We start from the raw sequence: 17,356 nt of genomic DNA, 5'->3' as shown, positions 1-17,356 counted from the left end.
ACAGGCTTTGGCAAGATAACCTGAAACGAGAAACGTGAAGTGACAATGAACAATACATGCAGGTGCACTCACAGTACGATAAAAGATCTTGTCTTCAGTATACAGGGGTAAAGAATTATTTATTATCATTATTGTCAGTGAGACAAAAAAGGGGCTGTGAGAACAGGGGATCAAAAGGTGCACATGCACACCACAAGGATAAGTGAGTATGTTAAAAGCATCTCATAGCGAAAACTATGAGGGATGCGGTAATTAAACAAGGAAGAGACTCACCTAGACCGCTAACAAGGAGGTCTTGCAGCAGTAACCGGCGGACGCGAAAGGACTCCAATTTGGGTCCTGTAAGCATATACTGATGGAGTGGAAAGGTAAGTTAGGGGGATAAAAAGGTGGTTAACGCGGAGTGTAAAAACAGCGTGTTGCTGCCAAAAGAACCACTGAGGGGAGAGAATGGGGAAAGGAAAGGACACTGCCAAGGTTCAAACACCCACATGCGATACAATGTGCAGCCATGATAACCACGCACTCAGCAGCGGGCGGTCAATGGCCGATCACAGCAGAGGAGACGAGGTAAACTAACCAAACTCTCTTCGTGGTGCCGGGCGCATGAGCCGTCCCCCCTGGGTAACGGAGAGAATCATAGAAGGTAGCGGCATGTCAGTGCAAACCGGGAAGTGCAATCAGTTCCTCGATTGCAATCTCACCACGGAGGGATTCCAAATAGGAGCGCACAAGAGGGACGAAAGCCGTGGTACTCACCAGCGTGTTGGAACGCTAATGCTCTTCAACCTACCGCTGCCGCCGGAACCGGGATGGTGGGAGGTTTACGGCGGCTGGTGCCTAATGTGCTGCAGGCTGGTGACGTGCGCATGGTCATGTGACCGGTACGGTGGTGCGGTTCAGACTGCCCGTGTCTAAAATGTTCCAGTTTCTCAAGATGATTTTCTTAATTCTAGCAGAGTCTGGTGTGAAGGAGGTGACACAGGTGAGTATGTCAGAGCTTGGTTTAGTTTGTGTCTCAAGTAGTGATTCTCGTGGGTTATTCGTAGCTCTTTTCATGGAATTTCAAACTTGTTTATCGGAATAACCCCTGGCCTTCAAATTAGATGACAGAACTCTGGCCTCTGTTATGTAATCAGATACCCTTGTGCAATTTTGTCTAATGCGTAAAAATTGGCCAAAGGGTAGATAATCCCTCAACATTTTGGGGTGGTGGCTTCATAACGCAATAAACTATTGCGATCAGTGTTTTTTTTATACAGAGTTGTGCTCAGAGGGCCATCAAGCAATGTGATGTTCAAGTCTAGAAATGGTATGGAAAGTTCTGATATGGTATGTGAGAACCTGAGATATTCATTCTGCACATTGATCCATTTAATGAAGTCTACACAGTTAGTATGTGTCCCATGCCAGAAGATCAGAATATCGTCAATGAATCGTTTCCATAGCGTGAGGTTGTCACGGAAAGGATTGGAGGTGTTGAAAATCACGTCCTTTTCAAAAGCTGCCATATAGAGACACGCTACACTAGGGGCGAACACCTGAGCAAGCCATTGTGTAGAAGACAGGTGGACACTTGTTTCAGAAATAAAACAATAATACATCAACATTAAGTTTTGTCCCAGTTTTCTAGCGGATGTGGGGCGCATGCATGCACAGTTGATGCGCTGGGTTGCGTGAACGAGAGTGAGCTGGAGAACGCCAGATCTACTCAGATATAGCGCTGTTCAGCTCTCCACGTGAGCTGGCGCGCAATGTGCTGCCTTCACCAACGTACGCACCCTCGTACCATGCTGCAAGGATGCCTGCGTTACAGGCAGGATTGTTATTGTGCATCAAGGGGCATCTTTATTGCCCCAAACACTCCTCTGAGGCCTTTTCCTCTTTCCATATGTGCTGCAGAATGCATTCTCCGAGCAGTGGCTTGGACGGGGTTCTATTAGACTTTTCTCCCGTCGGGGTGGACGGAGTTTATGCTGAATCCATATCTAGCTTTACTCAGGTTGAGCACACGGGGCTTCACCATTACAGCAGCAAAAAGCAAACTCTGGTCACTAGCAGAGAACCTCGACCTGCTTATGAAGGATGTCTAGCCCCTCTTGCTTCGTCTACTGGTGGCACACGTGCATCGGAAAACATGTGAGACTTCTCTTGTGGCCATTAGGGTCTATGTCCTCTCCGTCTCTTGTAAATGTATAGGTATTTATATAGCGCCGATCACCACTACGCGTATCTCAGCACTGTACTCATACCGCTGAAGGAACCCTTCCTGGCTTTCCATGTGAGGTGTCCACTCCTGGGCACCCCATGGTGAGGCCAGGCATCCCAGCGCTGTTGGGGCCGTTGTGGAGATTAAGCAAGCTATTGCCCAGAGTTGCAGCGTGGGACCCATGATTAGAATAGGCACTGAGGCGAGAATATCCGGTCCGCAGAATTTATAGCCCGAGACCCTGCCGCGACAGGAATCGAACCCTGGTCCCGGACCAGTGCTCTACATCGAGGTCTGCCGCTCCAACCATTGAGCCACGTCGCAGTCTCAGCTAGGCTAATGCACAAACTTTTATAGGCATTGACCTCATGTCATCTGAGGTTTCCTAAGTGTAGGTACACAAGCCAGCTCCAAGCCCTTCAACCCTCAGTACTCTTCCATAGGACCAAGGGGGTCCTACCTTTGTCTCAGAGACTCTGCCGAAGGTCCATCTGAACGAGGCGTTTCTTCTCCTGACAGGGTTTCTCTCATCGTCTTGCCTCCTCGGCTGAAGAGACAATACACAATTGGGACATCAGGCACATCTTCTGCCTTTCTGTGGACAGAACCAGGGAGCTGAAGTTCACGGACCAACTACTTGCACCCTTTGAGGCACGTTGGCCAGCTACGAGACTCTGAGGCAAGCACTGTGAGATAGACAGAGCCGTTCATCTCCTATGGGGGCACTCTGCTTGGATGCCAACCTCCATCCAGGGTCTCTGCACACTACCCTAGTTGTCACTAGTTTGCCTATAATACACTGCCCTGTCCTCCATTTCTCATTCTCAGCTTCTAGACTCTGCCCACAAGGCTGGCACTGGCAAGAACCAGGATGTAACAGGAAGTGAACCTTATCTTTATGGGGACCTTGTGATCCGGGCACAGGCGTCTGCCACACTCGACGACTTGAGAACCAAATGGGCGGAAACTACTGACTGTGTATTGTCTGATAAAGCATGGACAAGCATTCTGGAGCACCCTAAGCGAGTGTCGCGCAACGCCAAGTTTAAATTTATACAAAGCATGGTACTGCACAGATCCTATCCAACCCCACGGCGGTTCCACCGCATGTTTCCAGACGCCCAACATTGCTGTCCTCGATGCGAGTCTGAAGAGGCGGGCTTCGTCCACATGTTATGGGCTTGCCCCGTCTTAGTCACTACTGGGCGGGGGTGCGCGATGCGATTGGCGAGGTTACACACTTACAGATTGAAGATAACTTAACAGAATGACTTCTGGGCCTCCGCGGGCCCACAAGCCCCCAAAGGTTCAACTCCGATTCCTAGATCTTGCCCTTATACTAGCTATACGCGCCATTACCATGCGGTGGAAATCCACCAGTCAGCCTGCATTATTCTCCATGGTATGATGAGGGGGTACATTGGAGCAGCGCGGAGTGCGCGGCAATCAGGCGCGAAGAGGCACCGGGACTGCGCAAACGCCCCATCTCAACGGAATGGGACCCATGCTAGAGGGGTTTAAAGCACCAGGCCTCTTCCCATGGCCAGCTGCTCCCACCCATTTGCTGTTGTTTTTTCCCTCTTTTCCCTGACCTTGAAGTTATTTGCTCTCCAGGGGGTTGCCTTTACTTTCCAAATAACTCCCACTCCATAGCAGCGACCAGGCTGTGCTGCACCTGCCAAGCGAACTTACACCATGGAATCCCGCACAACGCCAGGGAGAATGGACGAGCGATATATACACCGACAAGTTCTCAGGATGGGCATTTAGACCTGGCGGCCAGAGCCTGGGTGGGGGAGGGTGGTTTCAAGGGGAAACGTTAGGATTGATACTGTTAACCTATTCAAATTAATGCCTTTTTACCATTACACCATACTAGCTTTTTTTGTATCATTGAGAAACTTCCGGTCATGCCTACGTGCACGCATAATTATGCATGGACTGGCAGGTACTAGCAGTAAGAAAACCACAAATTTCACAATGTGATGGCTATCATTTTTTGTGAATGATATCTGGTGGTCAATAATGTATGTTTTAAAAAAAAATGGGACATTGTGAGTGTGTGTGTCAGTTTTCTCTTTCTCAGCTCTGTCCCACTGACAAACATTCATCAGTCCAGGTACGATAAGGGATGCCCTCAGGGGGTGCCCACAGGGACTAACCGGAGAGGATACCCACAGAGGATGCCCACAGGGGGGTACCCACAGCTTGATAATGAGAACTATCCTATGCCAAGAGTCACCACAAAGGCAAGTGACATTATCCTACTCAGCTATTTTATATTCCGAACGGTTAGTAGAAGGCGCCACCTAGCGGGGTGACTGAAATCTGCGTCATAAATGTTCTTAACACCAAAGCAGCGTAAATGCCAACACGTGACAGGCAGAGTCATATGGGCAGGACACTATGATCTGCTGAAAGAGAGAGAGAGAGAGAGAGAGAGAGAGAGAGAGAGGGAGCAAGAGAGGGAGCGCAACAGCTAGAGAGAGAGAGAGAGAGAGAGAGAGAGAGAGACAGAAAGGGAGTCACGGAAATGCAGAATCGTGCCAAAAACATCTCTGTAAGGTATTTCAGAGAAGGTGCCTTGAAAGATCCCCCAACCGTGTAACGCCATCAGAGGCCACGCAGCACAGCCCGTGCAGCCACCCTACAGACGGCTCTTACGGGAACATGGGTGTGGAGTGCCAGCAGAGGGTGGACGGCACAGCCCGTGCAGCCACCCTACAGACGGCTCTTACGGGAACATGGGTGTGGAGTGCCAGCAGAGGGTGGACGGCACAGCCCGTGCAGCCACCCTGAGAGGATGTGGTCCCTCGGCTGCGCTGCTGCCTCCGGTGCAGGAAACCAGGGTTCGAGCCTCGAGGTCGCGTCCACATCCTGTGATTCTGGGCAAATCACTTAATCTCCCTGTGCCTGAATGTGTAATTAAATACGGTGCTCATGTAAAGCGCTCCTTCGGGTCGAGTTCGCGCTTTATAAATATGCAACAAAAAAACAAAAAACAGACAGCTCCGATCGAACCATGGGTGTGGAGTGCCAGCAGAGGGCATGCAGCCCGTGCAGCCACGCTACTACAAAGTTCCAGCTGAGGGCGCGTGGCACAGCCTCTGCAGCCACCCTACAGATGGCTCTTATCGGAACATGGACGCGGAGTGCCAGGAGTAGGGTCACGGCACGGCCCGTCCAGTCACCCTACAGACAGCTGTGAAAAGAACATGGGTGTGGCGTGCCAGCAGAGGGTGCGTGGCACGGCCCGTCCAGTCACTCTACATACAGCTCTGATAGGAACATGGGTGTGGAGTGTCAACAGCGGGCGCACGGCACAGCCCGTGCAGCCACCCTACGGACAGCTCTGCTAAGACCCTAGGTGTGGCGTGCCACCTGTGCAGCCTTAGGGCTGATGAAAGAGTCTCAGAGAACGTCAGTGAAGGAGCTCTGTGTGAATCTTCTCGCAGAGGAGGCCTTGGGCAGTGCCTATTTTAACATGCCTATAAGCTCTTCTGTATATTGACATATTACATCACTGCACAGGTGTAATTCCTTGTGCCCATGTTGTGCCAGCGCGTGACCAAGCAGCAGTACAGTATGTTCCATGTGCAGTTAAAATGTTTTCTTAAATGAGGCCCTGCTTGGAGCCACAGTTCCTGGGTCAGGCTCATCACAAGGAGTTAACCTTTGGTTAGGTAAAGGCCTCCAGCGTGAAGGCAGGGTACTCATATGACCAAGTGCAAGGGGTCGCCATCTTTCTTTGTTAATAAGATAAGCAGCGTTCTCAGGTCCTTTTTAGGTCTCGCCTGGCGATAGCAGCACATGCGCTGTCTCGCTATGCGAGTGCCTTTTGTAATTGATTCTCCCAAACGCTTGCATGCATGCGTCTGCATCGACAAACATGGCTGCTCTTGCCATTTGTCCACAGCAAACAGCATGCGCATGTCCGTAGGGACTGTGGACAGTCTGACGCCATCTTGTGACAATAGCGTTCTATTGTCATGGCAACCAAGCTTCTTATCAGAAGCTCGTTACACTGCCTTGTTTTTATAGCACAAATTTCACCCGAAGGTATCAGGTATCAGAGCGCTTCTATTTCTCCTTGTTTATTTTTATTTATTTAGCTTTTAAGCATGGTCTACAGTGTCTGGAATCCACTGAACCGCATTATTGAAGAACATAAATTATTTTCAAATAAAGTGAGCAGCATATTTTCACGTTCTCATTAAAAGTGAGACATAGGTCTCACTTAGTGTGCGGTGTCTCACAGCTCGGGTTGTTTATCTCACTCGCTGAGCGAGACACATACTTTGGGACGCAGACAAAGGCAATACGTTTCCTTTTCACTTGGTGCAGTCTCATGAGAATGAGCTTCCCCCATCGGATTCTCATTCATTGCAGGCGTGTCTCATATCTAGGAACAAACCAAATATGTTCAAACCTATAACATTGCATTAATAAATAAATAAATTAGAGCACAGGCAGCCTCACTCATTGGCATAGGTCTTGCATCCTGTAAGCAGCAGAGTGCGGCATAATGCAAATTCCTGAAGCGGCAATTAAGGAGTTGCAGCGCCACCTGCTGACTGCACGTGTTTGAGTAAATGTCACTGAAGGCTTATTGCAATCCATTTGGCGTTTAGGGCTGAGGGAGTGAAACTGAGTGATTATGCAAGTCTGAATGGAATGCATTATCGCCGTCAGGTTTTGTATGGTGCTGCTTCACAAACGGTGCTTGTCATTGAAGCTACACTTCTAAGTAACAAGCCGGCTTCCTGCTGAGATCTGGGAGTACTGTCCAAAAGGCATCACTTTTACCAACAAGCATTGAAAATGCAATAGGTCTCGCCTTTGATTAAGTTAAAGCCATTTGCTTTGCTAAATGGTATTGTATAGGAAAGCAAATGGCTTTAACTTAATGAAAGGCGAGACCTATTGCATTTTTAATGCTTATTATCACCCTGGTATGTGTATCATGAAGGGGTCCGTGACGCACAACGCATGGATTCAATGTCTCTGGCACACAGCATTACACAGGTGCTGCTGTAGGCTCATGTGAGGTTACAGGCACGTGGAGGGGGCCTTCTCACATGCAGAAGAGGTTGAAAGAGGTGAAGAGGACTGTTGTGAGAGGAAAAGGGCTTCTCCTAGTGTGTTCCTGTGTGTTCCGAACGCTGCTGAGACCTTTGTCGCGTGCAGACACGTGAGGCCACAAGACATCTAGTAAATACCTTCACAAGGCTGATGCCCCCCAGCCCCCATAGCCCCAACGGGTGTTGTGTCTCTGGTCTCTTGCCCAGTGGCAACAACAACTCAGGGTTGTACCAACAACGTGTAGAGGACTACTTCCTAGCAGGAGGGATGTCCTGTGGCAGACTGAAGTGGGCGACGGGCGGCTCTTTGAGAAGCTGGTATCACTCCTCACGATGTTGCTGTGTGCGCCCTGAGTGGAAGTGTATGCCCAGACATGGGTCCCCTGCTCGCTGAACCACTGGAGTCAAGCTATCCTGGCAGATGAGGGGTGTTACCCCAAAACCGGTCCTAGGATGCTGGTTTCCGGTCCAGGGAGGACATGGCTTGGCAGTTCGGTCTGGACGGTTCCCATGAGGCACAGGGTCAAGACTGATTTGCATATGGCCAGGTCTAAACTGGGGTGGCGTGGCAAGCAAAATAACAATGGATTTAACCCAGATCTCTTGACTGGGGGTGAATGATTGAAAAGTTTCAACACCCCGTCCATCATTTTATTTTGTGATGTTCCAATGCAGGAGCAGCAGCTATGGAATAAAAGCCATCGTTTGGTATGATAGAATTTGTAAGAACCTGTGGGGTTACTGGGAATGTGCCCCTAAAGCAGGTGTACGTTATCATTGTCCACATTTCAGGCATACCTGTCAGCTCGGGAGTTTTTTCCAGAACACATCAGGGATAACGGAATGACCTCGCACTGAAAGACCACTATGCTTTGATAGGTGGTTGTCATGGTGTTGCTAAAAACAGTGGCGGGATAGTCTCCCCTGATTAGCCGGCTCCGTTGTGACATAAGTAGGTTTGTGCTATAGAAGTACCGCTCCATACATACAGTCCTGGTGCCATTAACACTGACGCGTAACAAACTCAGGCCCACATCTGCGTCATCTGCCTTCTGCTGCTTCCGCGACAGAATGGTGGAAGAGCGGACAGAAACGTCACTGAATATTGATACGCTGTGTAGAGACCGCCCCTAAACCTGGCACACAGTCTCATCGACACATCGAAGCCCAGTTTGGAAGACCAGGTGTAACCTCGAAACTCTTGCTCTTGACTACGTCTGCTGTTCTCTTCCTCTGCTCTCTCTCTACAGTTCCTTTTCCAGGGTTCGCTCAACAGCTCCATACCTCTTGGCAAGGCGGCGCTCAACGCCAGGCAGCGGAATACAGTTTCCTTTGAGTAGAACTGGTCAGCACAGCAATAGTTTTTGGACTCCTAAAACTGGGTAAATCCTCAAGGAAGGCAGGCAGAAGCCATTAGGACTGTGAGAATCTTCTAAGGTGCAGCTGCTGAACTCACTGCAAGAGCTAGAACTTGTAATGGCTTCAAGCAGCTCGCCACAAGTGCTTTGTCGAAAGGTCTACGACCTGACGTGCCACGTGTTATATGAGTGGATTTGCCCAGTTACTGCTATATGAATGTTAGAGAAGGGCCAAATCCCCAAGGAAGGCTACAAATTCAAGCGAAGTCCTTATACATTTACGACTAGGGTTGGGGGCTCATCAGTGAAGCTGCTGTTGACACGTGGCAGAACGGCAGCCTGTGGTTAGGATACCTTTCCGCAGACGGAAGAGGACCGGTCCTCCAACTTGTACGCCATTGTGTCCGCCATGCTGGAATGAGGCCGATCACTGTTTCCGACAGCCATGCTGGATGGCGAGATCAGTCTTCAGAAGCTGTGAACCTGGAGTGTTGATTGGGGTTCATATAATACAAATATTTTGTAGATCGGAATATGGCTCATGGTGGCCAAGCATAAACCTGCATCTTTGAGAGATGGTGGAAAGTAATGGCCGTGCCCTTCAGAGAGATTGTGGAAGACATTGGAAAATAATAAACTGGAAATGGAAGCCAACGATGAAAGACGTTTTTGCTTAGGACCAAAGTCATTGAGAAGTGTCTTGACGTACAAAGGCCTGGTTTCTGTTAGCGGAACGTGAAAGGGTTCCCGGGACTGGAGGGATATGTGGTGATGGTTCTCTTCCCAGTAGAGAGCAGAGCAGCGCTTCCCAAACCTTTTGGAACCACGGCCCACTTTTTAGGATGATAAACGTTTGCGACCCACCAAGCTTTAATAGACATGAGACGGGCGATCTTTTTAATGTAACTAAAGCATCATGTGATACCACAGAGTCACTTACAGACAGCACATTTTCCATCGACATAGTCACTACATTTGCACAGACAGACAGCTTTACTGATGAAACTCTACTGCACACAAATGATAACGTATGCAAATCGGGTTTCAGTAAATATTTATTATTTGTGCATTGCAAGGTAAAGTGTCTTGCTTTGCTCTGATCCTATTAAAATCTTAGTTTCCAACACACTTCCAAATTTCCCAAAAATGTGCTTTGTTTTTGCTTTCCTAACAGCTGAATGTGTACAGTTCACCTAAAGGTATTTAGATTTTGTTGTGTGTTTAGAAAAGATTACATCTTACAGCGTTTCCTTTCGCACTTCATGTGCACTTCAGTGAGATTGTCACATAATTCACTTTACTTTCCTTTCTCGGACAGGACATTGACAGGAGTTTGTAAACACCATTCCCCATGTTAAACAAGCATTTCCAATGCTCACATTTACAGAACTCTTGTAAATGCGACACCTATTGCATTGCAAATGCTTGTTTGTAAAAGTGCCCATGTGGCGCTTTCACTTTAATGTCACCACACCCTTTTCCTTAGACGAGCCGTGTCTAAAGAAAGGGGCAAGGCTGCCATTAAAGTTCAAGCACAGTATGAGGCACCTTTATAAAAAGACGCATTCATTTCTCAACTTGACAAACAAATGCTTTTTTTGTAAAAGCGCCCCAATGCCGTAGTTTAACTTTAATGGCGGCCGCGTCCCTTTCCTTACACACGGCTTGTTTAAGGGATAGGGCACAGCTGCCATTAAAGTGAAAGTGCAGCATGTGGCAGTTTAAAAAAAAAGTTCATATATGCTAAACAAAAAACCATGTGGCGGCTTCAAGTACCGCAAATAAACCAAAGGAACGTCCGCCACTGTATGAGCGTGCTGCGCTATGAAAAAACTAAAATAAAGCAATGGCTGAGAGCGTGTCCTGCCTGCAACAGCAGACAGGAGAAAAACATTTAAGCAAATAGTGCTTGGAGACTGTAATTAAAGCCAACACATGTAACAGGGGGTGTCCTCATGGGAGGTTACAAATTGATAAGGCAGTACTAAAGAGAGACTACTTAGCCTATTGACTAATGAAAAGCCACAGTTTCCAAAGGACAATGACACAAGCCAATGAAAAATGATGGTTGTAGAGTGGGCGGAGCTTCAAGTCAATACCTGAATACAGCATGCCTCGTAGAGTAGAGCAAGTGATGCCCAGGCTCGACCTAAAAATAAGCAGCAGAAGACATGGCCTGACATTTGACCTCTGTCTTTGAAGAGCAGCAAATGTACAAGATGAATACACAATCTAAAGACATCTTTATTTATCGCTTGGACTTTTGGGACTCACCAAACATCGGCTGGCGACCCACAGTTTGGGAAATACTGGAGTAAAGTGTATTAAACAGAGGCGAGAAGTCTTCCGCATCCGGTACCCCGGGGTCTTGGTCTGGTACCTTCACTAGGAGGGCGTGTTTGAGGTGATTCTATGTTTTGCTGCAAAACCAAAAAAAAGAAGTCACAGATTGAGTGATAACTTACTGTGCAACAAAATACCAATCAGTATTTCGTGTAGTAATGTCTCTCAGAATGGTGAGAATGTGAACGACGCGCGCGCCCTCAAATCAGACCTCCAACAGAGAGCAACCGTAGGAAGTAGAGAGACAACATTTGTAAAATGGGTTTGGAGCAGATGAACGCCACATGTAAAGCTGATTTTGAGTAAACAAGGATTTATTTTACAAATGTGTAAAGGCCATAAACCACTCATGAGACATGGCTGCATTTGTGACCCAATATGGTAAAGATTTTATGTGATCATAAGCAGTGATTGAGGAGATGCATCTGAAGACAGAGATCAGTAGACAGACAGACAGACTGACAGACAGACCATGCGAAAGGAATGTGGATCGACGTCATTCTGAGAAGGAGGGGCCTAGGTATCCCTTTAAAGCTACGGTGAGCACCTCCTGCCCAGCCCTCTGCAGACACATTACCACCCCCACCAAACGAGGTCACTCTTCATCCAGAGATGCAATATTGCAGGTAGGGCTCGGTAATCAGGGGACATCAAGGCACATTCTGGACATGACCCTAGGGTCACTCCTGTCAGCTTCGGATTATTACACGAAGAGACAGGAGGACCAGCACTCACCCCAAAGTATTCAGTCTTTTGAAACTGAACCCTGTTTACGTACAGCTACTGAATCCTCAAGTATAGAGATGCGCCCCTTACCTCCAAGCAGAGGGTCTCCTATTACAGGTGTAACGTACAGCTACCGAGTACTCAGGTATGAAGACGAGCCATTTACCTCCAAGCAGAGGGTCTCCTATTACAGGTGTAACTTACAGCCACCGAGGCCTTGGGTATAAATATGAGCCCCTTACCTCCAAGCAGAGAGTCTCCTATTACAGGTGTAACGTACAGCTACCGAGTACTCAGGTATGAAGATGAGCCATTTACCTCCAAGCAGAGGGTCTCCTATTACAGGTGTAACTTACAGCCACCGAGGCCTTGGGTATAAAGATGAGCCCCTTACCTTCAAGCAGAGGGTCACATGAGCCCCTCACCTCCAAGCAGAGGGTCTCCTATTACAGGTGTAACGTACAGCTACTGAGTCCCAGGTATAAATGTGAGGCCCTTACCTCCAAGCAGAGGGTCTCCTATTACAGGTGTAAGGTACACCTACCGAGTCCAAGGTATAAAGATGAGCCCCTTACCTCCAAGCAGAGGGTCTCCTATTACAGGTGTAACGTACAGCTACTGAGTCCCAGGTATAAAGATGAGACCCTTACCTCCAAGCAGAGGGTCACCTGAGAGCCTTACCTCCAAGCAGAGGGTCTCCTATTACAGGTGTAAGGTACAGCTACCGAGGCCTCGGGTATAAAGATGACCCCTTACCTCCAAGCAGAGGGTCTCCTATTACAGGTGTAAGGTACACCTACCGAGTCCGAGGTATAAAGATGAGACCCTTACCTTCAAGCAGAGGGTCACATGAGCCCCTTACCTCCAAGCAGAGGGTCTCCTATTACAGGTGTAACGTACAGCTACTGAGTCCCAGGTATAAAGATGAGACCCTTAGCTCCAAGCAGAGGGTCACCTGAGAGCCTTACCTCCAAGCAGAGGGTCTCCTATTACAGGAGTAAGGTACAGCTGCCGAGTCCTCAGGTATAAGTATGAGACCCTTAGCTCCAAGCAGAGGGTCACATGAGCCCCTCACCTCCAAGCAGAGAGTCTCCTATTACAGGAGTAAGGTACAGCTGCCGAGTCCTCAGGTATAAGTATGAGACCCTTACCTCCAAGCAGAGGGTCACATGAGCCCCTCACCTCCAAGCAGAGGGTCTCCTATTACAGGTGTAACCGAAGTCTGTAATCTGTTGAATAGCGAAGACCTCTTCAGTGCTCTCTGTGACGGTAGAAAACTGATAAACATTCAACCTGTGCACAAAGCAATGCTAAGGCGTGTAAACTGGTTCAGCAAGAAGACATATCTGGATTCAGGCTAGAATGCTGGTAAGAAGTCTAACAAGCTTTGGCAAAGCCAGTACATCTTGGCTCTAAAAGTCAGAGCTATCGGCTTTGCAAGTGCTTTTTGATTGGCAGACATGCGCAGACACATGCGCCATGATGCATGCACAGAGATGGCTGGAAAGCTGACAGTGGATTTCAGAGGGGTCCTCTCATGGAAAACCCATTCCAAGATGGCTGCCAATATACATGCATGCAGTGTACACATGCAGTGTGACACATGCACACATACATGTTTTGTGACGAGTGCAAGCTCATGCGCTGTGACAAAAGAGCGGCCAAAGATAGGGAGAAGGTTGTGAGAGGAGTAGGGATCAGGGGGGAGCACAGAAAAAGAGGGAGCAGCCTCGTTAAAAAAATAGAATAAAACAGGCAGTTGGACAGAAAGTGGGACGCAGAGCAAAACAGCTGTAAGGTGCACCGGGGCAAGAGGGCATGTTAACACAATGACTCCCATAGACTGATGCAGGGTAAATTCATGCACTCCCATGCTGCGCTGGCAAATAAAGCAATAAATACAAACAAGAATTTGCAATGCAAAAGGTTTCGCATTTGGAAGAGTTTAAGCTATTGGTATTGTAAAAGACAATGCCTTTTATTTATCTGTTTTGATAATCAACACATAAATAAAGGCATTGTCATTTACAATGCCAATAGCTCAAACTCTTGTAAATGCGAGACCTATTTCACTTCAAAGTAGCAGCCGCCATTGTCCCAGGCTGCTTGTAAAGTGAAAGTGCGCATGGCGCCCTGAATGTTGCAAGAAAGCATGTCGTGCCTGCAGTAGGAGTTACTCATTCACGAAAATAGTGCTTACAGACTAAATAAGACGTACAGTGTATCAACAGAAGTAAAAGGGCCAGTCCTCATGGGAGGATACAAATGAAGACAAGGCGATACTAAGGAGGGACTAACAAGCCTGTTAACGAATCAGAAGCCTGCATTTACAAAGGACAATGACACAAGCCAATGAAAAATATGGGCCGAGAGTTGGTGGAGCTTCAAGTCCATACTCAAATACAGTATGCATTGCAGAGCAGCGCATGCACTGCCCAGGCTCAACCTGAAAAGGAGCCCGCTCAAGGTGTGAGACCGAAATTCTCCTGAGCAGGACAAACACAAGGAGAGGGAGTTAAGCCATCAAAACAAGAGTACACATGAGACAGACAAGAAAACCATTCAACCATGAGCAAGGGGTGACCAAGAGCCTGCTCCAAGTATGGAATATGTGTTGGATACAATAGGTCTCCCAACAGAAAGCTAAAGCTGTCTGTAGCTGAGACCTAAAAATGATCCTTGATAGATTGCAATTACCCGACTCAAGCGAAGATTGAAGGAGGTACACCTTTTAATCTCCAAACGTGAATGTTAAAGAACACCAAACCTAAGACTATCGCAGCAGGTGATCTGGTTAGAGTTGCAGGTCTGGCTACCACTAACTATGTACTGAGTTTGAACTAGCTTTGCGGTGCCTTAATGCCGTCACTTCTTTTGCCCCTCCATGACAATCCTATCTGAGGCCTGTTCAGCTTTCTCCTACTCCCCCTCTCACATATGGCCATGGCCATGCCCCAGTCCCTTGAGGTTACTCCCAATACCTCCCCTATACCCCTGGTTGGGGCTGGCCGCTTGCTGTTCATGCTTAGTTCTCTTGGCTTGCTTGCGCTCTGACCCTCTTTTGTTTTCTTCTCTTGACCAGCCGCAGTACACCCAGGGCGACGACTACCAAACGGAGAGCAGCAGAGGCTCTGACCTGTCCGACATCATGGAGGAGGACGAAGAGGAGCTGTACACAGAGATGCAGCTGGAAGATGGTGCACGACGACGCATTAGTGTCTCCTCTCATAATACCCTCAAGGTAAGAGATGGAGTCATAGACCGTGGGTGGGCTCGCGCAGGCTGGGTCCACTCTGTCAAGGGACTGGGATGGGGTCTTGTGGTTCGTGTACTGTAGTAGCGAACAGAGATGTGCCCTGGTGACAGAGATGTGGCTAATAGAGACTTGTGTCTACTGGTGGGGCTCGCCAATAGGAGCTGCGTCTCCAAGGGCAGTGTGTCTCAAAGGGGGATGCGTGTCCAAGGTCGACGTGCCTCCAAGGGCAGCATTTCTCCAAGGGCAAGTCATACTTTAATGGAAAGGACTGTGACTAGATTGAAGTTGGTACAGGTTGCCACCAACCACCATCCAATACTGGAACAATGTTGTAGACCACAAGACCCTCTCAAAGTCCAAACCAGGGTTGGCTCATGGATATATGTGAAGTTACATTCACTTAGTATGTATCACATGGGTGAGTCGAGCTGAAACAATTTGTAATCAACTCATGGCCACACATAAGTTGTGATTAGAACTTACATCGAGGTGTGCGGCATTGAGTGTTATCATTTAGGATATTTTATGCAGCAGACATTTTGTGACTTCTTTGTGGTCACTGAACCTGGCAGCATCGGCTCCTGATTGAAGAACCAAAGCGGTCTACACTAGGAGAACTCACTGCAGCTTCCCTGATGAGTCGAAGGTCCTTCAAAATCTGTCACCCTAGTTTCTCCAAACCCCAGGTCCTCTGGAGCCTCCCCAAGCGGGTGTATCCTGTACCAAGGGCGCCTTGAGGAGGCTAGCATCACTGGAAGTAAACAAGCCTATAATGGGACGTTTGGTCAAATGGGAGCAGGGTCCACTACTCTACAGGGAACAAAATCTGTCTGGTGCACTACAGGTTTTCTGGAAGAAGTAGGGTGACATCAGAGTATAGTGGACAACCTCAGTATGGAAACAGCCACACTCTCAGGGACACCCCTTTTGTGAGAGATTGTTCGATCCTTGTCTCTTCATAGAAACGTCTGGGTAGTGGCCGCCAAGGAACCCGTGTAGATGTTTGTGCACAGAGAGGCCGAGCCCCCGCCCTCTTCCACTTCCCTTTAAGGTGGACCTGCTATAAACTTGCACCTTCTTAAAGTCCAGATGCTTCAAAGGATGCGTGTGCCTGGCTATGATCTGTTGGTCTGCGAAACGCTTCTCAGCAGCTGGCAAACCACTTAATCCCCATTCACATGCATCGCACATGTAACATACCACACCATCATCATTCTTATTACATGTCAAAGACTGAGGGAACTTGAGGCTGTTTGGCTTGACTCTTAGCCATGTGCAGATCACTGCAATGTATTTGTGGTTCAGCGCGGAAGGTGGCGTGGTCTTACAGTTTAGAGGAGCAGATATGCTCTGGCGGTTAAAGGAGGAGAGCTCTGGTGGTGGAGACAAGGCATGCGCAGTGATTAAAAGGAGGGTAAGCAGCCTAGTGAATCAGAGGTGTAGATTGTCTGGCGGTTAAGAGGAGGATATCGAGTTAGGCAATAGTTATGTATCAGTCGTGGAAGCAGGGAGCCAGTTCTGTAAGCCGCTTTAGAACATCCCTTCCATGTGGGACTTTATCCTACCACAAGTGTTGTTCAATCATAGTTTTGTGGCTGTGGTGGACCCCTGGGAACCTCTGTAGGACAAACATGTGTCCTCGGAAATGGTTAAAAATCCCAGCCTACAGGACCCACCAGAGCTGGATAAACCTCTTCTTAATATTCCACTAATTTAATCTCTTTATTTTGTGCTCTTAATATTGACTTCTCCGGTGCATGAATATGCTTTTTCGTTCCCTTTGTTCATAAGTGAACTCAAGGCTTGGTCTGTGGTGCGGGCTCTTGTTTGTAGGGTCGCGTCGGCATTGAACATAACACTCATTTTCCTGCCTTCTTATCACCTCCATAATTAGAAAGCACTTGGGTTGTGTAATCTACAAAATACAATACCCAGTGCTCGCCCCCACTAAATTCAGTATTTCAGTGTTGGTTTCCTTTTCATGTGTGTCCTGGTCCACCAAAAGGAACACAACATGGCGGACATTTAAACGTGGCAAGCGGAACCTCTGGCGAGGGCTGAATGTGAGGAGGAAACTCTAGACACCTGGGAATAAATACCTTGAATTATTATCTGGGCCTCAAAGCTACCTGCCAGTTAATAACAAGAAGAAATATATTGTTTTGCTTCAGAGTGGTAGGGAGTTATGGCGTGAAGGCCACATCTTAGGGAGGACGTGGTGTCCTAGCATGAGGATACAAGCCGGCGGGTGTATTTAGACAAGCAGACGGCTGCAGGGACGGCAGATAGTGGTAACAGAGAAGAGCATTGCAAAGGACTTATTATTTGGTCCTCGGGTTGTAAGATTGGAGGGACTAGGGAAACGCTGGCAATATGCGACCTC

The 17,356-nt window shown here is 48.1% G+C and overlaps 1 protein-coding gene across 8 annotated transcripts in view; it reads left to right on the top strand.

Annotated features, from left to right (window-relative positions):
* RIMBP2 (RIMS binding protein 2) overlaps positions 1 to 17,356 on the top strand; it is a 1,529,140-nt gene that overhangs the window by 1,265,353 nt on the left and 246,431 nt on the right. For all 8 annotated transcript variants that reach the window (XM_085633657.1, XM_085633660.1, XM_085633661.1 and 5 more), the window contains one exon: positions 14,800 to 14,958. In XM_085633657.1, the coding sequence (XP_085489783.1) occupies positions 14,800 to 14,958 (159 nt within the window). The remainder of the gene's footprint in view (positions 1 to 14,799; positions 14,959 to 17,356) is intronic.

The sequence above is a fragment of the Triturus cristatus genome, chromosome 11, assembly GCF_964204655.1.
Source record: "Triturus cristatus chromosome 11, aTriCri1.1, whole genome shotgun sequence".
Classification (NCBI taxonomy): domain Eukaryota; kingdom Metazoa; phylum Chordata; class Amphibia; order Caudata; family Salamandridae; genus Triturus; species Triturus cristatus.
Note: the sequence above shows the minus strand (reverse complement) of the source record. Positions and strands in the feature narration are given on the sequence as shown.